This window comes from Meles meles, chromosome 3 (assembly GCF_922984935.1).
Source record: "Meles meles chromosome 3, mMelMel3.1 paternal haplotype, whole genome shotgun sequence".
Classification (NCBI taxonomy): domain Eukaryota; kingdom Metazoa; phylum Chordata; class Mammalia; order Carnivora; family Mustelidae; genus Meles; species Meles meles.
The window spans coordinates 135933813-135959608 of NC_060068.1; the positions used below are offsets into that span (position 1 = coordinate 135933813).

General features: G+C 39.4%; 1 protein-coding gene across 1 annotated transcript in view; it reads right to left on the reverse strand.

Annotated features, from left to right (window-relative positions):
- Positions 1-10712: 10712 nt before the first annotated feature.
- The window catches only part of SGCD (sarcoglycan delta), a 401431-nt gene continuing 386347 nt past the window's right edge, over positions 10713-25796 (reverse strand). Inside the window, exons 7-8 of the mRNA XM_046000930.1 lie at positions 20688-20811; positions 10713-19341 (exon numbers count right to left, since the gene is read on the reverse strand). Of these exons, the coding sequence (XP_045856886.1) occupies positions 19168-19341; positions 20688-20811 (298 nt within the window). The 3' untranslated portion in view covers positions 10713-19167. The remainder of the gene's footprint in view (positions 19342-20687; positions 20812-25796) is intronic.

Sequence of the window (25796 nt, forward strand, 5' to 3'; positions counted from 1 at the left end):
TATGTTTAGATAAGCTATTGAGCTGATCTCCTGTTACCTGATGTAGTCTCAGGCTACTACTTCTCCGCCATCTTCCTTTGTGAACAATTTTATCTTGATAATTATGTTCAACCAGCAATCCAAGGGATACCAGCATGATGATGTTTATCGCTGTTATTTCCTTGTACATTGTAACACTTTTTCATTTATTAGATTTTTTTCCTCTTAATACATAATTTCTGCAGTTGTATTTAAATGTCTACATGTGAATTTATTTTTATCTGCCTCAGTACTCTGCATGTTAAAATTGAGAATTCTTGCTTATCTTTTGTTCTAGAAAATCCTTAGTGTACATCTTTTTGAATATTCCTTCTCCAGCATCCTCTTCTATTCTTCTGACATTCTCATCAAATGTATGTTGGTACCTCTTCATCTAATATCCATCTCTGCTTAGCACTTTAAGAATTACTACTCCTTTTTCATGCTGCACGTTACCTGAATTCTTTCATACTATTGTCCAGTATACAACTGTTTTTGACTGTGTTCATTCTAGAGTTTATCTTTTCCATTGACTGTTTACTTCATCATTATTTTTTTATTTCCAAAAGTTATACCTGATAATTTAATATATGCAGATAACTTTTTTTCTTTTGGCTTCATATGTATTTTTCCATTTTAAGGGTATTTTTATTTTGAAGATTTTATTTATTTATGACAGAGAGAGAGAGCATGCACAAGCAGGGGGAACAGCAGGCAGAAGCAGAGGGAGAGGGAGAAGCAGGCTCCCCACGAGCTGGAAGCCCAATATGGGACTCCATCCCAGGACCCTGGAATCATGACCTAAGCCAAAGGCAGACACTTAACTGACTGAGCCATCCAGGCGCCCCCGTTTTGAAGATCTTATTACTTATTTTAAAGTCTTTTTCAGACTGTTCTATAATATTAAGTTATCCGCATTGAATTTTATGAGTCATTGACATACTGCTGGTCTATCTTAGTATTTGTTTCCTTCATATGTTTTAGATCCACACCCCCCTCCAAGCTTGAGATTTTTGTTTTGGTGATTTTTTCTGACTGAAATTATTTCTTTTTTCTTTTTCTTTTTCTTTTCTTTTCTCTTCTTCCTCTTCTTCTTCCTCTTCCTCCTCCTCCTCCTCCTGCTCCTCCTCCTCCTCCTCCTCCTCTTCTTCTTCTCCTTCTCCTTCTCCTTCTTCTTCTTCTTCTTTCTTTTTATCTGTGTTTCTCTAGGACCTCCAAAACTTTTTAGTCCAGAACTACATTTTCCATTACTTGCTAAGGTTTCTCTCCCAGAGTAACATCAGGGAAATTCTGAATACTTCTAAGGTGCTGGTAATGAGGTTCTATCTAATCATTTTTATGCTGTAGGCAGGGAGCTTCTCATTACCTGTTATGCAGACAACAATCAATGGCAGGATTTTCTCCTCTCCTTTAACCTTCCTGTCCCTAGTTTTAAGCAGTGAGCATATTGCCCTCAGATAACCTCTGTCTGCTGGCCCTAGGCTTTGGCAACCCCAGAGTTTATTAACCCTACATGCTTTGCGCTTTCATTGGTTTCAGCTTCACACTGTTTGTCTTGTATTAGAGATCATCTTATACAACTTTTTATATTTTTCATTTATTTGTATTTAATTTTGGTATGTGTTTAAATCAAACTGTGGGCCTTAAAATGTAAGTTTATTACATCACCCCGACTGGATGTTGAAGGATAGGAATTTCCCCCAAGTGGGAGGTTCTTTTCCCTGAGGTCCAACCTCACTGGACAATCCCTGGTATGCCACATATTGGCTTCTGAAATCTTAGCCCCTTCTTGGCCTGGTGTAGCATGAAACATCTGCTACTACTAGGGACCTCTGACTTCGTCCCTTTCCAATTTACCTCACAGGTTCTCTATACTGTCCCTTCTTGTTAGCCTCAAAGGCACTCCCTATATCCTTTGGTTCTTTCATTATAGTCCTTGATGGTCGATTAAAGAAGCCATTTTTAGCACCTAAAAGAAGTGTGCTCCTGGAGGACAGATTAATATTCACACCCTCCCAGCAGGTGAAAGGCAATAATTACATCCCATATGTCTAATTCACAGAAGAAAATGAAGAAGAACAAAGCAGTTGAGTATCGAGCCTTCCTAAGTAATGAAACTAATGAAGTGCCACACTTTTCTAAGAACTTTCTTTCCTCTGCTGGCACACTTTTCTCTTTAGGTGCCTGACTTCTCATTGAATCTCAGCTCAGATGTCATGTCCTCAGGGAAGGGGTTAATTCAATTACTGTACTTTTCAATGCTGGGAAATTATCTTGATCCTTAGTATATTTTTGCACTGTCCCTTCCCATAGATTGGAAACTCCATGACAGTGACGGCATGCCTGCTTCATTGTTTTGTATAATTCCAAACATCTGAAAACGTGTCCAGCACTCAGCATGTGTTCATTAAATATTTGGCCAGTGAATGAATGGGCTCGGCTTGTCCGTGATTCAGAGCTGGTCGCTCTGATGACAGCTCACAGAGAGCACTGTGTGAAATCATCAGATGTGAAGGTTAGTGGAGATTATCCATCTGACACCTTTACTTTATAGAGGAAGAAGCTGAGGCCTAACATGTAACGTGGTCATCCAACCGGTGGCCAGACAGGAAGTGAAGTTGACTTTCTTTTAGCCATGCTTCATCCACAGATTTTGAGAGTAGGGTCAGAGACCCTGCTGCATGGCTAGTGCCAAATATGAAAGCACTGAACAGATTCTAGGCATGCCTCTCTTGCTTATAAACATGTAAATTTGCATAAGTCTTTCTGGGACTCAGTTTCCCTATTAGCAATGACATGTGTGTCTTATTTTATATGGTTACTGTATAAATTAAGCAGGATAATAATTTTAAATAATTTTAATTTTAAATAATAATAAATAAAATAAAATAAATAATTTTAAAGAATTATTTGGCAATCCATGTGAAGATCCTGTTTGGCTGTCACAGAAATAAAAAGCATAAAAGGAAGTCACTGACCTTGTGCTAACTGCACTTAATATAAAGACAGAGACTGATGTCCAAGAGCTGGGGCAAGAGACACTGACCTAAAGAAAGAGTTAGGAGGCCAAGAGAGAGTATGAAGAGAGGCTGGTAATAGAAACTTACCATCATCACAGAAAGAGTTGGAGAGTGGGCCTCTTCCTGTTTCTCTGTGAAAATATTTTTGTGACTATCAGAATCATGACACAGCTGTCAGCAGTAATGGAAAAGTTAAAATATATGTCAAAGATCTATCTGAGATGCTGTGAAATCACCACATTTTCATCAAAATGGAAAAAAAAAAACAACCTAAGGAGTTTGAGTGCTTTGGTTTAAGTTATCTAATATTCATTGGTAACAGTCCATGTTTCGCTGAGTCATGTTGGTGTCCTTTGGCCTCTGGGGACCTGAGTTTGATGGGGGGTCTGGAAGGAAATAAGATGGGTCAGTGGATCCTGAGTAGGCCAACCACCACAGTCTTCTGTGACATGGATTCATGATGAGGTGGTGTCAAAATGGAGAAATAACGACTGGAAAATGTTGATTGGCCACTCGGAAGTCAATGGCAACCTTTTTAGAGAGCAGCGTCATATTAAAGGAAGGGGAAAAATTTAGATTGGAGGATATTTGTAAGCATGCAAACTAAAGAAAAGAGTATAGACTATTTTCAAGAATACGAGTGCTGAATTTTCTTGAGGTGGGCAGGGTTGAGAGGACACTTTTGGGTCTGTATGTGTTACTGGGAAGATTTGACTATGTTGGTAGGCAAAATACAGCAAGATTTAGGGAAAAGGAAAAAGAGGCTCAAGAATAAAATAATTCTTTAAGGAGGAGAATCCTAAGAAGATTAAGGGAAAAACCGAGTGGGGATGGTTAAATGTATCAGGAACCCAGTTTTTTGAGATCAGAATTTATTGACATTCTTTATGGGAACCTGGTTCTGGACACAGGTCTAGCTTATATGCAGGTCTAGTTGACACCAAAATCAATGTCTGTGCCCGTTTCTTTCCTATTAAGAAACATAATTTGGTTGGAGAATACCCATTTGGCTAGAGGGGAAATGATGAGGAAAATAAATTAGTTGGACAGGATAACAGTGTATCTCAGAGATTTAGCTTTTAAGGAATAGAGAAAGACCTTTGTGGTCATTGTCCATAGTACTGGAGAAGGGGTTAACTGTTGGATTCTGAAAACCTTGGAGGATTATCTTATGGAGTCTTTTATACAAAGGAAAAGGACTAGTCAGATGTTGGAGGAGAAATCATGAATTGCAGTATCATGTAAGTTAAGGGAGGTGCCTAGAAATCATGGGAGGGATGGTATCAAATCTGCATGAAACTATTTGAAATTCGAGAATATAAGATCTAACTTGACAAAACAAACAATCTGGATGTTGAGTTGAGACAGGAAGGAATTGTTGGAGTTGGAGCTGTGAGAGTGAATGATGGCAACGATGATCAAAATAATCTTTGAGAACAGACAGCATCAATTACTACTGTCAGAAATTAAGGTAACTAACTCTAGTTGTGGTAAAAGTTTTCTTTGGTGCCTTTTGATGTCTCTTAAAAGGGGAAAGGTTGGGCCCTTCCTCACCTGGTCCTTGCTTGAAATCCAGTAGGGGAGCCACATTTTTATAACCTTGGTGTCCAAATAGGGCTTAGATGTTTGGCCTGTTCTTTGATGTCAAATCTCTAGTAGAGCTTTGTAACCATCACAGGGACCTGAAGAACATTTTCAAAGATCTTGTTCTTATGTGGAATGGAAGGAGAGGCCACCTTAAACCCCTATGTATTCTCTGTGTTCAGAGGTCTTTTCAAATTTGACCTGTTGGCATACTTGAATAAATGGGCTGAAAATTGAAAATTAAATTTTTTTGGCTAATCTTAAAAGTGATTTTTCTTCATCCATTTTATAAAACTAATGGTTATAGAGTGACTAAACTTAAGAAAGTTTCAGAAAACATATATGAACAGCTATATTCCTATTACCCAAACACCATAACTTAAAATTATCAATGGTTCCTTGTCCTCCTTGAAAATACATGTGTATATTTTCTTATAGCAACAATTAGCTTTCATGTAGTACTAGGTCTTTTTTTTTCCCCCCATTTTATTTATTTTTTTCAGCATAACAGTATTCATTGTTTTTGCACAACACCTAGTGCTCCATGCAAAACGTGCCCTCCCTATTACCCACCACCTGTTCCCCCAACCTCCCACCCCTGACCCTTCAAAACCCTCAGGTTGTTTTTCAGAGACCATAGTCTCTTATGGTTCGCCTCCCCTCCCCAACTTGTTTGAAACATGTTACATTGTACCTTAGTTTCCAAAATTACTTTAATATATATACTATCCCATTGCTTAGATGTGCCATGATTTATTTACCTTTGCCTCTATTGTTGAGGAAAAGGCAAAATCCAGATTTTTTTTTCTTTATAAACAACACACTACAGTTAATAATTTTGGACCTATAAATTTTCCTTCTTGTAGACTCTTTGTGGGATCAAAGTATGTGTTGTTAATTCTGTTTCATAGAAAAAGAGCAGATACTAGTCTTTTTAAAAAAAGTTTATTATACGAATATTATAAACACAACAATGATAATAAGAAAAATATACCTATAATACCACCATCCAAATAAATCAGCTCACTTCATTTTTCAGTGTTTCTAGAAGTCTTTCATTTGTTTATACATCATTTTTTATACTTAACATTACATGTTGCCATACTGAAACAAAATCTTTAGAGCTCTTTTTAAAGGCAGCATGATATTTCATAAAGTTGAAATAACCATGATCTAATTAGCCTTCCCTTTCACCTGGTTAGGTAATGTTGCTAATTTTTCCCCTCTTTAAATTCAATCTGCAATGTTTATCACTGTTGCTAACCATTTTTTTTCTATTTAGATACTGTTGCTTGGATAAATCTTGAAAATTGGATTACTGGGCTAAAGGTTATGAAAATTTTTTTTACCCTCCTCCATCTTGAAAGTATACACCAAAGTCTGATGCACCAGGGTATACATCTGCACATGTCCCCACCCCTTTTCATAGCACATGTAGGCAACTTCATAAAGTGGAAAGTATTTTAATTGAAGTTAAAACTCAGCATTGACCTTTACTAGTAGAATTGCCGTAGTCAAGTTTCTTAATTTCTTGAACATTATGTCTGTAAAATGGAGATAATATCTACCTTATAGGGTTAAACATAGAGTATACAATACAACCTTATTACAGGGCCCTCAAAATGGTCACTATTTATTTAGCCCATCTGGTAGGTTAAAAAAAAAAATTCTCATTGATTTAATTCCATTTTCTTGACAAGGGTATGAGCATGTTTAACCACATTTATTTGGTGGATTTAACGTACTTTATTTAGGAGGATCTAAGTTGGACTTTTTAACATTTCTGAAATCAGATTATATTTTATAGACAAGGTGAATATTTAATGTAGTAGGCATTCTTTTGTTTTCCTTGAAGAGTGGTTATGAATTCTCTGTTACATCTTCTAGTGTTTTAAAATGAAGTGAGTGTATATTTTTTGCTTATGTGAATAACGTGATTATTATCTCTTTTGTTCATTTATTTAGTGCTTTGATGATTTTCTTATTAATTTCAACTCCTAGAAGTACAGAATTTTTAGCTATTTCTCCTATTTCCTGCTGTTATTCTTTTTCTAAAGAAAGTTCACTTGTGCTTGGGGATGGGGCGAGGACAGCAAAAAGTACAGAATTGCATATGGTTCAATTCTATAGTCTCATCTCCTCTTTGCAATTTCTTTTGTCATTTTTCCTCAGATCATGGGTAGGTTGTGACTCAATTTCCTGTTATTTTTTTCTTAACTTTTTCACAGCTTTTCATACTGTGTTGTAATTGGCCTTTTTAGATCTCCAGCCACTCCACTAGACTGAGATATTCAAGGGCAAGGAGAGTGTGTTACTTATTTAGAAGAGAATAACATTTAATAGATGCTAGATGAGCAAATATATTTAACTCCGGCCCACTGGGCGTAATTTAAGTGGAACTCTAAAGACTCCTCTCCCTACCCTCACACAAAAAATTTGCTGATCCGTTTTTCTAATGACAGGCAAATAAGAGGTATATTTTTCATTGATCTATAATAGCATTCCAGCTATCTGCTTCCCTGACACCAAGTACACCCCATCATTGCTTATTTCCTATCTGTAGCTGTTTGTTTCATTGTCAAGATTGCCCATTTGTCAGGTGAATAAGCAGATAAAGAAACAAGAAGGGTGGTTTCCCAACAGGGCAATAATACGAAATGTAATTGATCTGGGTTTCCGGTTTTGAAAACCTCATTAGCTTCATTATTGTTATTTTGTGCTTTGAAATAGTCCTTCATTTTAGTGCCTTTTTGTAGTGAATATTCCTTAACTTTTTCCCCATATATTATTTTGTCCAATAAACTTCAGATGTATTTTGTTCACTCCCAGAAAGCTTCTATTGGGATTTTGATGGAATTTTGTTAAATGTGTAAATTAATTTCAAGGAAAATAGAATCTTTACCAATGTTAGTCTGTTCAGCTGAGTTGGTCTCTTCATTTTAGATTTACCTCTCTCAAAGTTGTTTATATTTTTTGCATAGGTTATAGCAGATCTCATGGTATTTTCCCTTGTACATAAATTTTTGAATATATGTTTGCATGTATGTTATAAATAAAATATATGCAATAATTTGTTAATATTAGGAAAGTTATATCTTGGAGAGAATTTCCTACACAAAACTATTTTACTTGTACTTAAGAAACCAGCACTAATTTATTTTACTTTGTTGATTTTGGTTATTTTTGAAAATTGTACATTTCATGGAGTTTTTCTATTTTTTATCATAAGGAAAAAACACATTGCTATAAAATATCCTAGAGCATATTTTAAATTTTATATATGTGTTTCAAACTTATTTTTATGTTTTCAATTTTTCTGAGAACTTTTGTCTGTTTTAGATTTTTTCAATTTTTTTTAAGAGGTAAGATTTAGAATTATTTATATAATCTTATATTTATTGTTGATTTTCATTCCTCTGTTGATTCTTCTCACATCGTAAGTTGAATGCTTTGTTTATTCATTTCTTGGTTGATATGCTTAAATGCTTTTATCATGTCAGAAGTCTGCTTTGGTCAAATTTCATAATTTCTAGTGTTTTTAATTATTGATCCTTAAATAGGCTGGGTTTCTTTCTCAAATCACTGATTAGATTTTCAATTTGGGAATTTCTGGTAAAATAAAATATATCCTCTATTTCTGTGTTCAGAGAATATAGCCTGAAAAGAAAAATTGCTTTAATTTTTTTTCATTTTGGTTTTATATTTATTTCTTTTATATAATCGTGGGTTGTCAAAGAGCAGTTGCTTTCTTTGGTGCCATGTGTAAGGGAGTATGTGCACATTTATTTTTTTTATGCTTTGCCAAGTTGAAGGTTAGGAGATAAAAAGTGCTACAAAATTCCCACTACAATGATATTTGTCTATTTTCTTCTCATTCTTGTATTTCAAAGTTGTGGATTTTTGGCTTTTTTTACTTGTCTGCTCAGTATAATGGTTTAATCATGTCTATCAGTAAGACTAATTTCATCATCATACATTGTTCATCTGAATCTCTCCTAATGCTTTTTACCATAAAGTCTACTTAAAAAATTTTTTTCCTTTTATTTGAGTTGTATGTTTTAATTTTTGCCTAACCTGTTTTTAAATGTAACTCTTGACTTGGTCTAGTAGTAGATTAAAACAGATGATTTAGTGTTACAGCTTCTACTTTTGATTTAGTATGTTTCCTAAATTTTGCCACTTCAAAATTGTTACTTTTTGTTAAAATATAATTTGAAAGATTCTGTGCTTACATTTTAGATACCCACTTTAAGTTCTATTAAGAGTTGTCTTGAAATATGTCATAAGTATTCTACAATCATGTTTGATTACTTGTGCTAGGAAGTTCCAAAAGCTGATCTGTCCATCGATAGGTCATGAGAGTCTTCCTTGGGGGCTGTAGATTAATCATCAACTTTAAGTGTTTGGTGTTATGGAGGGTAATTAAAATTTGGCATTCCCAACTAAAATTAACCTGTCATCGGACTTAGAGAAGCAAATTCAAACCTGTTGTTCACATGTGTTCGTGTCTCTGCATTCTGATCCCTGTTCCCTATCTTTGGGCCTATTTCCTCTGACAAAGCAAGGCTGGGTTATTAAGTGGGTTACAGAACCTCACATCTTTTTAAAGGGAGTCAAGATCGGAGGACATGTAAAAGTTGCTGATTTATATCGATTTGCCACTTCAAAAATACTTCTTTCAAAGAAGTAAAGGAATAGGGTTCTTTTTAGCTTCCTTGTATTTCTTCTGCTTTCTAATTTTGATTAGCATTGCTGTCAGTTACTTTGACTCATCAGTAACAGCCTTTCCCTCTCATTAGTGTTTCTTTATTATTTTAGGGACACTTCAACATTTTGTCCATCAATGCATCAGGTCTCTTGAATGGTGATTTCTCTGATTTGATTCTCTTTGATTTAGAATTTTTTTTCTTCTGGTATATTCCCCCCACCCCACACCCCCCACACACTCTCCGGATAAATTACACCCTGCCTGGGAATGAAATTTTTATAATAATCTTTTACCTTGAGAATTCTGTAATGTTGCTTTAGTGTCATTTGTAATCAGGAGCTGAATTTCATGAGCTGTAGCCTACTATGAAAATACAGTTGGGAATGGAAAACTCGTTCTATCATGTATTGGATATGTAAAATTTATCTTAGATTTTCCAAATGAGGAAATGACTTCTCTACCTTATAACGTGAGGGTCAATTTAGATATGCCAATACTCTCTTATAAACTTTAAAAATGAATATAAGCATCCTAGGGTCCCAGATTGATAGGTAAATAGATAAAGGATAGTACAATGTAGACTTATGGAAAAAATCAGAACAATTAATAGGGGAATTGAGGAAGAACAATGAAGGTCACTGAGACAAGAGGATAAGGGAATAGGATCCTGACGGATGATATCCTGGGGTGGGTTGGTGCTACATGGAAGGGCATTCTAGGTAGATGGAATATTATGTGCAAAAACTCAGCACTATGGAAGGCCAGGAGATGTGAGAAGCCCAACATGGAGGATTGACTGTGATGGGTAGATTAGAGTGGTTCTTCCAAGATGCCTTCTACCATTGACTGTTTCACTCACAGCCCCATGTAGGGTAGCAATGCTAGGGTATTCTTTGGACGATGATGGAAGCTGATTAGACCAAGAATGAGCCCCTGGCTCAAAGGTGGCTAATCCATAGGCCAACCAGGAATGCTAAGGTAGCCTAATTAAAAAGGTTTTTGCCTAAAATTGACCAGACAGTCTTCTTCACTAATTCAGAGAGGCGCGTGGTAAAATGTAGCAAAGGAGCCTATGCAGGTCATTAGGAGAGCAGTAGAGGCTGGCTGTTGTCCTGACCTGCTCCAAATCCTGAGGACTCTTCCCAATTCCAGGCCATGTATTAATTTACAGTATGCTCTTTTATGAGGCAGCCTGTGCAGATCTCTTCCAGAGAGACAAAAGTGGCTTAATCAGCCTGTCGGGCCACTGATGAAAGAAATGCAGAAGAGAAGTTAATCTGAAAACTTATTTCTGAGGTAAAGTCGATGGGAGTGACTGACTTATCAACTATGAAAGAGGAATTCCCTAAAGAAGTGGACAAGGGTGCTTTCCTTCTTACCAATCATTATTTTTATTAATATATTTTACAAGACTGCAGTTGAAATAATATTAAATACAAATTTTTTTATACAGAAAGTGTAATAAAGTTAAAATAGTTCCTTGTAGTTCATAGCATTATTGCAATGCTTACAAAATTTTTGCATAGAGTGTGCAAGGATCGATATTACTTAAAACAAAACAAAACTAAAGTTCTTCCTCTTACATCACACCCAAAACCAGAGAAAAAAAAAACAAACCCAAAAATAACCCAAAGGCTGAACTCAATTGTTTTATGGGAATGGGGCTCCTTTTTCAAAATCTCCAAGCAGATGGGACTTCTAGGACCTCATCTTTTCTGTTAAAAGCACCAGAATCTGGCTTCTCCAGGAGTAGATCTAGCCAGCGCAATGATGAATGCCTCTACCTTTGCCTTTTAAAACATGCCCTCCTTAAGAGATGTGTTTCTCCTTCTTCGTGTCCTCAAAAGGGAGAAACCTGAGTGAGGATGTGGCTAATACATAAAAACTCCATCCCCCTACTCACCAAAACACTGGATACAAATTAGGTTAATTTTGTGTCCACTGCAAATCCAGGTGTGCCAACTCTTCCCTTTACTTTGCTTACATCTTCCCTTCTTACCAGCGAATCTGATTTCTGGTTCTGGTGATGTTCATTCCACGAGACTCATTAAGGGTACCCGATTCTGATTCGCCACTGGAACACATATACCAGTAAAAGAAAATTCCCGAATGCCTTACCCTAAAATAGGGTTTTGACATTTTTGAGCTCATGCCTTTACTCAGCTTTTATGTGGTGGTTGAACCACGGGAGCATTATGGGACCATGGCCGGCGCTGGGGCTGTTGTCTGTTGGGAACAGTGGAACGCACTGTCTCCAACCACCCAGTGGATTGCCAATGTACTGTTGAACCAGTAAGAAAAGCAGGATGAATCCCAGTCTCTTTGCTGCTGTGGTCTCTCAGCTCTGGGTGAGGGCAGAATGACACTAGGACCTTAACACGGGCACCCTGGTTTATAATCTGTTCAGATGATCCCTGGCTGAGTTAATTCTTCAAAATGATTTTAGGTCTTTTAACTCTTACATATCAAACCCTAGTCCTTTTGCTCAGAAGATCAAAGTGCTCCAAAGCCACCAAGTTGTAAGAAACTTCAGATGTACTCATCTTCTCCTTTAGTAGCTAGAATGCCACCAACCTCATTGCTGAATCTAGGACACCAGTTAAAACATATAGGTTCAAGGTCAAAGGGAGCCACTGTTCAAACAAGCATGGGCAAATGGGTCCCATTTCCTATTCGGATCAACTGATAGTGATGGCCTGAGTGCTTTGGCAAGAAGAATTGCTGCCAAAAATGGAGAGGGTTATGGCCCATTAGTGATGATTGACAAGGTATGGGGTATGGTTCTCAAGTCATTAGTAGAGCCAAAGTGGCCCCTTGGGTTTTGAATGCATAATGCTGAGTTCTGGCTAGTCCTATCTTCTTAAAAGGAAATAGGGACCACAATAGAGACTGAGCTCCCTTCTTCTTAATTCTTCCCCTAAGTTTTGCTAACAAGTAAATGTCATGAAGTATGATAACCAAGACCTCACCTAAAATAAGATACTTGTCTTTTGAAGTGAGGAATAGGAGAAGGAGATGTATGTGTGCAGAAATGCTGACTTGCTTAGCCCATGCTTATAGATCACGGAGGATTGTAATTTTCTCTTCAATGTAAGGCTAATAACCCAGGCAGCTTTCATTTTGTAAGGGCAAGAAGTCTGACTTAACAAGAATCACACACAGAACAATTTTTTGTTGTTGTTGTTTTGTTTCACATTCTAATTGTTCAGACAGGTCACTTATATTTTCACTGCAGGTATCTCTACTTTTGTACTAGATGCTGTCATGGATGAGAGACTATCGAGAGAAGGGAAATAAAAGTTTTACAGCCTTATCCATCCAAGAAGGTTTAGTTTCAAAGCTGGTAGGAGATACTTCTCAATAGCTGGAGAAATAGTTTGACATGTTGGTGACTTCGTATCACAGTAGGTTAGAGTTAGACCCACATTCTACTCTGCCATTGTCTAGCTAGCGGCTTTGGGCAAGTTTCCTAATCTCTTTAAACCTCAGTTTCCACATCCATAAATTGGAACTACAATGGAATTTAACTCAGAGGATTGTGTTGAGGGTGAAATAAGTGAATGCATATAAAACACTTAGCACAATGCCTAGCAAATAATGTTCAACAAATATCAGTTAATAAAAATTATTACTGGAGAATAGAATCCAATTTTTGTTATATCTTAAAGTAGGCTTCAGGTCCAAGAAAACTGCTTTGATCTTATGTAAAGTTTTGTGGGTGGGATGCTTGGGGACAAGATTGAAAACTTTGCTCAGATTCTCAAAAGAACCTAGAACCTCCAAATTTAGAATCTCCTGAATTGGATGACTATGGGGACTAATACACCAACATCTTCCTCATCAACAAATATCACCCTCCTGCCTTAGGACACTCCTTTGCTATCCTGCTCCTATGTAACCTAAGTGCTCAGCTAGGAATTTCTCACATCAGGTGAAATCTGAGCTAACTCTGATTTCATCAACATAACCCAAATGTAGGAAGAGACTGTGAAGACATTGGCAACAGAGGGACTACTAGCCTAGTATGTGGAGTAAATTTTAGGTAAAACAGATGTTTCCGTCTTCATGCTTGCTGTATTTATCTGGCCTCAGCACTCTTTGATGAAACCAAAACCCCTCATTTGCTACTGAGGGTGTCTACACGCCTAATGGGGAATTTGGGAGTGCTCTGGCTTCCTATTCTATAGACAGGTGGATTTGGACTCTTAATATACTTCTTGCCTACAGCAAGTTCTCCTTTGTTCTATTCCAATGGCCAAACTCAAGGACAAGGAACTGCTATAAGGACTTGCCGTCTGTGATGGAGAAGCAGTTAGCAATGTTTTGGGACCACTGAGACTGTTAAGGGATGGATTGGATACCATCAATACTGTTAGGACACCATACCACCGAGTGCATCAAAGGGCCCCGCATTCTGGAATTGCTCTCTTTTCTCAAAGGAAGATGCTAATTTCCTACTCTGTCAGTATCTGTAACAAGAAGTGTGTGTGTGGCAGGAGTGTGTGTGTGATAAAACCAAAGCAAATAGCCTATGTAAGCAAAGCTCTCCCTAAACTGGAGATTTTTTTTTCACACTTGTGCACTAACAATACTCAAAACAAAGACTTCCCGCAAATAGCGATTTTTCCCTTTGCCCATCCAGCCCTGCCTTGAGAAATTTCAAGGACTCTGTTATGAAGAAAGCTTTTAAGAACCATAGAAATCCCATTGCTTTTGAAAGGGCTAATGTATGTGGTGTGGTGTGCTGGGTGAAGCAGCAGGCTTCAGACTGCTTTATCTCTTATCAGTGGGTTTAGCTTTGTGAATGAGAAATTCAGAGGCAACTGTATAATTTTAAATTCAGATTGCCACAAAGAAAGAGATGCATCTGACATCCCAATGCAGTAGTTTTGACTATTTTAATGGAAATACATTGGAAGTGGGGGAAACTTCCCCTGAGGAAAAAGTGATGAAAGACCGAGAGACATTTTTATCTTTGAGATAAAAGGCCTGTTTTCTAAGGTTGTTTCTTTTATTATAACTCCCCCCTTCCCCCACCTGCTAGTGGGTCACCATGCAAATGTATCATTCTAGGAAGTGCTTCATTATCCTTTTCGGGCCCAAGATTTCCTGGTGCAGGGGAAAGAGAGCGAACCATCTTGTTTTGTGTACAGCTTACTTCATGAGATTCTCACCTTTTACAGAGCCTTAAAAAATAAGGATCAAGAGCTTACAGGGATCTGTTCACCAGTTTGGTCCAAAACATCATGCTACTTTTTGCCTAAAATCAACAAAAGCAAGATATTCTCACATAGCTGCTTCTGCGGAGGGCAGTGTTGCCAATTTAATCCTCTTTTGGTTGAATCCAAATAAAATGCAGAAGGGCTCTTTAAGTGATGTTGATTGGGGTCTGGTAAATCCTCCTGATTGTTTTCATTAAAAAAAAAGCCTGTCTTTTCTGACATGAACGTTCATGCTTACAAAGACTCATTCATTACTGATGCTGTTTTAGTAATATAAGAATGGATTTAGCAGTAGGGTTGTTGACTGAAGGAACAGATCTCTGGTAGGAACTTGTCTTATGACACAGAGGCAGAGATGATGGAATTCAAAAATTCAAAATAGGTTTTTTTGTTTTTGTTTTTGGGTTTTTTTTTTTTTTGGCGCTCCTGCTACACCAAACAAAAAAGACCCAAATCCTTGGAAACAAAATCAAACTGGCATTGATTTGGTTTCCCCACTAAACACCTTCATGAAAGATGTTTACCATATTTTCTCTTCCTACATATTTTAAGATGCTGCTTCCAATATTTCTCCTCCCCCCCATATTTTTATTCTTCCAATATTATTTATTGGTCCCACCAACCCTTCAGGCCAGGTGGGGACACAGGAATGGCGAGTGCACTGGGGGTGTAAATAATTGATTAATGGATGTCCACAAGACACGTTTGGTCAAAGATTCTCTGGAGGCCCATGGAACAAGCATCTCTCTGGAATATGTGATGGTGAGGTGGAAAACCTATGACACTGCAGAAACAGTCCCTTTAGAAATTCTAAATTTAAACCATAGGACCTCTGCTTTTCTTCTGGCCCTCCAAGATACCAACCCAAGGAACCATTCTCTAATTAAGGGTCCTAAGGAAAAAAACTATTGGAGGAGCACCGCTTTCCTTTTGCACGAAGTCTTCCCCTGATTCCATCCTCCCTTTTCCCACGAATCCTGTAAACCAGCATTTCTCAGACAAGTGGATCATTTTTACTCAAAACAGGCTAACCCTCTTCTTTAGGCAAGAATTTATATTCCTAAGTACACACAGAAATGTAGGGTGACTCCATGCTACTATGGAGTTTGCTTTCCTTCCAGCTGTGTCCAACACCTAGCACAAATGACCTCTATGTTGGGGTCAGCAAACTTTTCTGGAAAGGTCCAAATAGTATTTTCTGCTTTGCAGGCCATTAGGTCTCTGGCACAGTTATCCGACCCTGTTGTTATAGAATGAAATCAGCCACAGACAACATGGAAATGAATGGATGTGTCTGTGTTACAATAAAACTTTATTTACAAAGACTGGTGATGAGCCAGGTTTGGTCTAGGGACCACAGTTTGCTGACCCCTGCTTTAGAATTAAACTTTAAGCAATCTTTGGTCCATGGTTGCTGGATATACAATGAAAAATCATCCAAAGGAAACTGACCTAAAGGAAGTTATAGCGAACTCAAGTTTATAAGATTGATCCCTTGGGTAAAGGAACAATTAGAAAGCCTCATACCAAGTTTCCACCTGCAGAGACGCCACCATAAGAGCTCTTGAAAACTTTTCTCATACGCTAGTAGTTTAAGACTGAACTTTTAAGACTTGTTGAATAGATAACAAATAGAACGGAGTGCTAAACATATTTGGAGATCACTTTTTAATTAAAAAAAATCTTCTGATGACTGTTAGCATACTAGAACTTCTAGAATATTGATTCACTTGAACTCTTTTGTCACGCCACCTGCTGTTTAATATGCTGGAGTGTGATTGTCCAGAAGATATCATATATAAAGATTAGGAAGAATCTCACTTTTTAAAATGAAAGTTTATCGGATTTTAATGTAAAAGATTTTTTTTTTCCTCAGAATTAAAACTTTCTCTTATGACCATGGACAAATATTCTAGTTGGAGGAAGTTGGGAGAACAAAATGTACATTGAGGAACTTGGAATGCATTTTACTGATTTCTATAGTCTGAACTGAAATACATAATTTAGTCCATGCCAGGTTTCCTGCCTATTACCTGGTATTTTATAGTCACTTAGTACAAATGAAATCAGAATTTTTTTTTTATCCTGTCTGTTCCCCATAGGTGCTTATTTCATTCTTGGTTTGCTATTATTATTTTTTTTTCCTATTTGTGATCTGATTCCCTTTAGGATTGAATTCTGCAACTGGGATCATATCACTATGTTTTATTGGCATAAAATCCCCAAGGTTCTGATCTCAGATTTTCCTATGATGATTAGAACAAAATCAGAGAAGAGAGGTTTAGGGAACCTTTTCTTTTCTTGTCATCCATAGAGTCTGTACTTGGGATGGCAAAACGCAAAGATGGTCTGTCTGCTTAAAAACATTTTGTGTTAAGGTATTTAGCCACAGAGGGCCTCACGGCTACTACTGTTTGTCTGAATGACATGGGGAAGATGTTCCTCGTAGCCAAGTGCGGGTGGGGGGGCGGCTCTCCTATTTGGCAGAACCCTGTATGTAGTACACACAGATGCTAGCAGTAGGATCCTACAGGATATAAATAATGCCAATCCAAAGCAACTTGACACCTTCTTAGGGTTTTCTTTTTTAGCCTCTACTGCTACAAACTAAGTAGTCTTGCCCTTGAACAACTCAATTCTTCTACATGGGATAAGGAGGAGGAGTGCCTGGAGGGAATATAGGGTCTGGAAGCCAGCAGGGCTGCTGGTCAGGCTGGGAAACCTCCCCCCTCTTTGGCCCCCACCTGCTCCTAAGTGACTAAGCAACAAACAGCTTACTTTTATATCCTTTGTATGCAAACCTCAGCCTGATGTTGGAGTGTCCTCTCAAAAATATCAATCTGTCATTCATTTCCTATGACAAATCTTCCCCCACTTGTGAAGTAAGAAAAATTAAAACCTTGAAGAAAACACAAATGTCATTCGGGTCTACAAACACAACCTCATTTAGGATCGTGGGACCAATGCTTGGCAAATGGCGTCCGGGACTGTCTATGCCAGTTATGACTCCATTTGGGCTCCTGAGAGGCCACTTCTGTCAGCCACTTGGTTTGTCTGCCAGCTTTTTAGAGGCCCACTCATGACTGAACCATTCCCCTCCAATCACCCAAAATAAACTACAGTTGTAACAACAAGATAAACAGGATGTGCTTCTCCTTGCTGAGTGCATTGACTTAAGGCATAGGCACATTTCCCCCTCTTTGAACAGAGATGGTGTAATCCCCTGTCCCAGCACAAGAGCTGGCCAGGGTGACCCTGGAGCACGATGATGAAGGTGGAGGGATGAGAGGTAGCTGATGGCGGGAACCCGGGAGCTGCTTCCACGTATCGAGTCATGATGCTGCTGGGCCGTGGGAACACAGTGTGTCTGAGAGAGACATGTGACTCAGTTTATATTAATTTCCAGTGACCATTTCTGGGGGCATGCATTTCAGATCTGTGATTCTTGGGTCACTATTCTTGGAGAAAACATAACGGTGGCCTTAGGAATATGAATAGCTCAACAAACATATATATAAGAAGATGGAAGCCAGAGTTTGTGCATGCCTTTAGAAAGAAAAGGCAAGTCTCCAAATTACCTACCAATCCCAGGATACATAGAAAAATTAATTAGGTTTTCTATGCTGTTCTTAATTAGGTTTCTGTCCCTCAATGGCTTCTCTTCAGGTAGGGGTTCCTCTCTTAACGATTTTGATGGACCCGATCACTTGGGGCTGGAGTCTGCAGGATAAAGTCAGAAGTGAGGATGAAACAGACTTGGAGCCGTTTTGTCCTTTAAACAGAGACACGCCACCCATGTATTCTTTGCCTGTCAGGCCACGAGTCGCTTCCAGCCGACTGAGGAGCAGCTGTTATCCTATTTTGTGCTGATTTACAACTCCTATTTTGACTGTGGGATAATATGTGATTTTTGAAGGAGGCAGCAGGAGTTGGGTGAGCAGTTTAAACTTCGCTGAAATTCATCCTCCACATTCATGCAACTACAAAAGCCCCAGTACATTTGGCCGTGAAGGGAGAACAGCCCTTTTGTGTTCCTGCAGCTGACTTCTGTGGCACTGCCCCATCCCTCGCTTGAAAAGGGGGATGTGGACCAGCCTTCCTAAAGCTAAAAATGGAAACGCAACATCTATTTCAATACAAGGGTCTCACTGCTCGAGCGTGACTTGGAGATTCCCGCCATCACTGCCCTGTAATGACACGTGTAATGACACGTGGCTCCTCAAACATGTTGGTGAATATTCGGTTAAGTGTCTGATACACTGTGGTGATTTGGAAGGGTGTGAAGAATGTTGGGCCTGCATCAGTGTTTTTTGATCTTATCATGTAGTGGTGGGGTTGACATGAAAATGACGGTGTATCACAGGGTCACCCATGGTTCCTTTTGTACTGAAACCTCATTTTATACAGAGGATATATATATTTATTTATATATATTTATATATATTTATATCCACCCACACGCACACACACTCACACGCGCGCGTGCACACACACACATACACACGCACAAGGTCTTTGATAGGCTTTCTGTGTTCTAGTAAAAATAGCTGGCAGCCAGGGTCTAAAGCCAAAAACGGCCTTTCTGCTGCCGACAACGTCCACTATGGATGGTCTCTCAGAGGCAGACACTTGTGTTTATCTGACAAGTGGAACCAGCTCCTGCCTGGGACAGGAATAATCTCCCATTGGCGCAGACGCAGATCTCGAAGACCTTCTGCCTCGTTCCTGTAGGCGTGTAGGATCCGTGAGGCAGTCTAGGTAGTTGGATTTTCGCAGCATCTAACTTAATCTAAAGAGAGCGAATAGGAAGGAAAGAGTAGTTAGAAGCTGCCATCTGTTCTCTTGACATTCAGAGACAGTAGATGAATGTTCAACCTAAATGAACACCTACTATGTGATGAGTATTCTAGGCACTGAGAATTCAGCATTGAATACGACAGATAAAGTCTCTACCCTTACGTTCTACCAAGACAATGGCGTGCTGGTCTATATTAGCTAAAGCGTGTGCAAAGGTGTATCATGCAGATGATGAATTGAATCCTAGAGTGAAACGAATTTGGAAATGCCGGGTTAACCGTATCTTTACTCTGGGGTCTTCAGACCCTCAGCTAGGTCTGTGTGCCTGGGAAGACTTTGCAAATATGCAGTACTTTCCAGTCTTAAATGACTGTTAAGATTATAATCAGTTCCTCCGGAATCTGGATTCTGAGAGCTATAATCTGCATAGGTAATGTAGTCACTATTTCTAAATGTGTGTGATTTGGAGTTTGGGGCTGTTTGAAGAGACCGTTTTGATAAGTGAATGCTTTATCTGACTAGCTCTTTTAAAACAAATATAGCAAATGACCAATCAAGAGGTGGGTTTGGCGCACACAAGCAGGTGGAGATGGATAACCTCTGAGCAGATATGAAAAGTGGAACACAGGTTTGCTTTAAAAAATATATACCATTTTTTCCTCCATTTAAAAACGCTTAAATGGAAAGGTTCACTTCTGAACATGATGAAGACATTTTTAAAAGTCTGCAGTGTAATCCTCTTTTCCTGGGGGTTTGGCTGACCGTGTCTACACAAGCGTAAGCAGCTAGCTATTCTGTTCACCAAAATGGGATTATATCAGGTAGAAGAAGGAATATGAGCTGTTGCCTGCTCCTATCCTGTTTTAGTTTTGCCTTGTCCTGACTGGAGATAGCTACTGGCTCCCACTCTCCATTCTTTAAGTAGAAATGTACAAGGTAAAATTTAAAAATGACTACAAGCAAATCACGTTCAGCTTGAGCCAGATACATGCGACATATAGCTTCATTAGACTGGTTACCTAAATCTTGCTTTTGGGTGAGAGAAGGAGAATTCAGAAACCGCATTCATTTCCACAGCCATGTGCATAATTCTGTCCTTGTAGTATATGCAATTACCTCAGCACTTTATAAATACTGAGTCCTCACTCTTACATGTAGTGGGTTAGACTTATAACTGTGCTGTTCAACATATCTGCTCCAGACATGAAACCTTCTGATTGGCTCCTCTTGTGAGAAAGGTAGGATCAACTTCCGTGCAAAGGGAGCCTGGGAAAGTTGTGGGGAAAGTTGGCTCGTTGGCTCTGTGTCTCTCCAGACCTGCATCCGTCTCGCCCCTACCTCTCCGTCTTTGGACTCCAACCTCAGCTCAGTTCTGCAGGTGGCTTCCATATTGCCGGCTTCTGCATTAATTTCCACTCCTTTGGGGGCCTCCATCACCAGAGACCGGGTCGGGGACTCCAACCTGAAATACCCACAAAATGAAGATTAAAAATCCCAGTTCACTTTTTTTTTTTCCTTTTGGTAAATTTGAGAGGAAGTTGCTGCTCAGAGCATTGACCCAAAATGGCGTTTCAGTATTTGATCAGGAAAGCTTTCCAGCTTTGCTTTACAAACCTGGTCAAGGTTGATCAGGGAGGAAGTTACCCATCTGGGCTTTATCTTCACTGCATGTTGAAAAGATTTCCAGGAAGGTCTTCTAGGATCTTGGCTTCATTTTCTCTTACACCAACTCAATTATTGCTCTATTGGTATAATTAACCAAATTCTTACGTAAGTTTTGTTAATTTTTAGAGTAAAGCGATCTTGGGTCTCAACTGTGCTTTCTCAAATTGGTAGATATTCCTTCTACTTCAAAGAAAGAAGCAGAATCAGATAGAGTTTTAGAAAGGGACCTAGGAGTTAGGGAGACCTAATGTAAGCACTAGGGCTGCCATACTGTGACCCTGACAAGACTCTCCTTCCCTTTCCAGAAGTTCTCAAAGGCTCGGTTTTCTCATCTATAAAGTGTCTCAAATGGTCCTTGGCACATTGGAAATGCATTATATGTATTAACTATTGCCATGACTGCTGTTGGTGTTTTTTTGTTGGTGGTGGTGGTGTTATTATACCAGCAAATTATAAAGAAATTTTGGGCCTTACTCAACCGGTTGTCAAAAGAAGAAGGAGAAGAGCATTGGTTGCCAGGGCTACAGAGAGGGTGAGGAATGTGAGGGCAAAGGGGCAGTGTGAGGAGAGGTTTTGGTGATACAACTGTTGTGTATCTTGACTGCAGTGGCGGTTACAGGGTCCTCTGTGTTTGTGAAAACTCACATAACTGTACCCCCAAAGAGTGGCTTTTCTTATATGTAATTTAAAAAGGAGAGAAGGTGAATCAGCTACACTCCATGTTAATTATGATAGCAAAACAGACTAATACTCCTTAGAAAGATCCTTGCCTAATCCATTTATATGAAAAACATTAACCATCCCCTGAATAGTCTAGATTTTAATACTATTGTCAAACAGCAGTGGACGAGGATCCCCTTCTCTGTTCACAAAGAAGGTATCCTAACTTAGGACGCACGGACCTCAGCATGACTCTCAAACAGCTCTGATTCTGATGAGTTTCCTGTGTTTTATTTCCGGGTCCCCAATTTCCAGATGGTTAGAACATGTTAACGAGGAACAACATCCTCTCTGCCAACTGCTGGCTCCCCATTCTGCTCCCACCACTCCTTGCCAACCCTCTCGGGTTTCAGTAAGTGGCAGGAAGAATGAGCTGACCAGTAAGGACACCACCACCAAGCGATCCCAAGCCCCATCCCACAGGTGCCAAGAGACAATTCCTCCACGCTTCTCCATTGTGTTTGCATTTCCCCTGCAGTGACTCAACCAGAGTTGCAAAGAGGAATGACGGGTCTATAGCCCTGGTGAAAGATTGGCTTGAGCTTCTGCTGAACTCATTCTTTCCTTTCTGATCTCAACCTTTGTGATGGCAAAAATCCCCCTGTCCCTACTGGCTCCTCACAGGACCTTCACCAAGTGGGTGCTAAGCCGGGGTGGTTCTGCCTCTAACATCAGCACAGGTGGGGGGAGGGGGGTCTTGACACAGGAGCAAGAGGAAGTGACGTCTGTGCCACGTAGTCTTGCTCCGGACCTTCATCCAACTCAGTTCAACTCCTCCTGTGCTCATGATCCTCTCACTTTTGAAACACGACGGTGCTTTTGTGCTATTTTTTGTTTGTTTGTTTGTTTCTCTCCCATAAAGTCTGGCTGGCTTACACAGTTTATCCTGCATTTTCTAATGTCCCCAGTTTTTACTCATGTTGATGCCTTGCCCTTTATGGCGTAAGTTTCCCTTCCGGTAATATTTCTCCTCTGCTCCAACTTTGTTCACGCTCTTTTTTTTTTTTTTTTTTTTTTTTAAGATTTTATTTCCTTGACAGCGAGAGACACAGCAAGAGAGGGAACACAAGCAGGGGGAGTGGGAGAGGGAGAACAGGCTTCCTGCTGAGCAGGGAGTCTGATCCCAGGACCCTGAGACCAAGACCTGAGCCAAAGGCAGATGCCTAATGACTGAGCCACCCAGGCACACACACAGCACCCCTTTCTTTTTTTAAGATTTTATGTTCATCCTCTTTCTCAATGGCATTGCTGTCATCCACCCCCCCCCCTGCCCCCCAGGTGACAGTCCTCATGCCATTTTCTCTTTCACCTTCTTCCTTCTTTCCTCTCTTACTTGACCAGTTAACTTACAACTTCTCCCTACTCAGTGTATTAACTCATCTCTAACCTGGACTATTTGAGTGCCTCCCACATTTCATGTCTCATTCTTCCTTTCTGCCAGTGTACTTCACACATGGGTCTGTTTCCTGAAGTACATTGGGAATATGTCCCTTCTCTTCTCAGTAGGTGACACACACCACGCCAGGAGCTTTATATGTATTATCTCACTTATTCCTCACAAAAATCCTCTGACTCCGGTACTCTTGGTCTTGATTGTGCCCACAAGGACACAGAGGTAGGAGACTTGCCCAGGGTTGTATATCTAGTAAAAGGACAGAGGCAAGATTCAAACCCTGGTTTAGCCAGTATGTTGTCCACTGTAACTTATCACTTCCAGAAAAATTGGACTTCTTTCCTGTCTATCAGGAAAAGGACACCTTTTCACGGAATTAGCGCCTATATTTCCAAAACCAGTATCTGTCAGTAAGGGTACGGTGATGGTCCTGTGTAAGGCTCAGTGATGCAGGCTTTCCAGTATGCACTATTTCTCAAACCTTAAACGACTGATACCAGTGACATCAAATTCAGGACAGGGTGCATGTGTTCATATTTGGTATGTAGCCCTCAAAACGAATGAGTCATACAAAAAGATAGCTGGGGTTAAAAAGAGCTTGACATAGAAAAAAAATATGTCTGGAGATAGGAGCAGGAGAACTTTATCAGATGAAGCACCAGCATTTTAGACAGGCATTAGAATTCATTTTACTCTTGTTCACTTCCTGCGGACTCTGAGATCAGCAGGAGAGTTCCAGGGACAGAGAAGGAGACTAAATCTTTTTCCCTCTCTCAGCTTTGGAAGTACTAGGGAGCCGAGAAAGAGAGCTTCTCTGAAACGGTCTCCTACTGTGAAAGCTACAGTAAGGGAGAAATGAGAGTGTTCTGGAAGCAGAGGCAAAAAGGTAACTGCATATTGTTTCCCAGCCTACCTTAAACGTCCTTGGCTGTTAGGTAGACTTAATAGTTTATTAAGATAGATACTCCTTATTGTTAATGTTAATATTTCCATTGTGGAAAAAAGCTCCTACAAGAGCCCTATGGGGCCAGCATGGAGCTTGTGATGTCAACTTCTGACCCTAGATAACCAGTCACAGCACAATAGCTAAACCGGTCTTGAGCAAGAAAAAAAATGAGAGGAGGTTCCCTTCTGATGGGGGCTGGTGAGGGTCCTACTGGGTCTTGGAAAGGACTACTGCTTCCATTAGAAGAAAGTGCTGCCCTCTTATGGCAGGACCGAAAAAGACGCAAAATGGAACTACAGCCAGGCAGGGAGGTCCAGTGGCTGGGCAAGAGTTCTCAAATTGAGTATCAGAATCCCTCAGAGGGCTTGTTAAAACACAGACTGTGGGCCTCCACTCCCAGAGTTTGGATATTGGAGGTCTAGAGAGGGGTCTAAAAACCTGCAGGTGTGGCAGGTTGAAGATGCTCGTTCTGGAACCAGACTTTGAGAACCATTGCTTTAAAGCAAAGATCATGACCTAAGGTGCCCACAAAGATGAGACAGGTGCTGTAAATTAGTGACCCATATGGAAGCTGTGAGGAAAATAAGTCTCTGGACAACAATGCATGGCAAGTGATGGAAAGGTTTTCTACAGGGGGCAGCTTCTATTCTAAATTTGGCTGGTTACTGATGACCTTGGTCATCATTGGAGCTCTTTTTCCTCTTCCCACCACTTCCTTTTCTCCAGAGTTACTACTATTATGAATTTTGTGTTGACTTCCTGTTATGATATCACTATAGGCTTGCCTTTTTATACAATGCATTGTTAACCACCGTGTGTTTTTGAACTTGAAGTAGAGCAATTCCACTTACATATTCTCCAGTGACTTTTCTGCTCTCAACACTGGATTCCTGAGATGCCTCCATGTGGTAGCACATAGCTGTAATGTATTCAGTCTCCTTGGCATTCTCTATTGTGATTTGTCCATCCCTCTGCTGGACATGTGGGTTGCTTCCAGGTCTTTGTTTCTATAAACAGTGCATCTATGCATATTCTGCATGTGGTTCCTGGTGCCCATGTGTAATTTTCTTTAGGAAAATGTGGAGTGGGATTGCTGGCTCCTAGAGTATGCATAACTACAGCTTTATTAGATATAAGTTGTGCACACCAGTGTACTGTATATAGTTCCCACTAGTAGTATATAGAGTTCTGGATATTCTACTCTCTTGCTAGCATTTGATAATGTTTCAGTGTGACATGAGTGTGAAATGGGATGCTATTGTCTTTTTAAAATTTGCATTTCCCAGATTAGTAATGGAGTTAAGCATCTTTTCATTTGTCTGTAAATCATTTGGGATTCTCCTTCAGTGAAATGTCCTTTGTTCATTTTAATTGTTATTGTTGTTATTCTGCGTGTGTGAATTTTAACAGTACTTTATATTCTGAAAAATAATTATTTAGAGTTCTATGTACCTAGAATTTCTTTTTTGAGTCTGTGGTTGTGTTATTTCAATCTGTGCTTAGCATGTTTTTAAGAATGTAGTTTTGGATTTTAATGATAAATTTATGATCTTTTCTCTAGGGTTTGTGTTTTCTGAGTCTTATTTGAGCAATCCTTCCATCCACTGAGGCCATAAAGATCTAATATGCTATTTTCACATTCAGGTTTTGCTTTTTCATTAAGTCTCTGGTTCATCAGCTATTACTTTTTGTGTATGGTCTGAGGTTGGGGTTGAAACAGGTG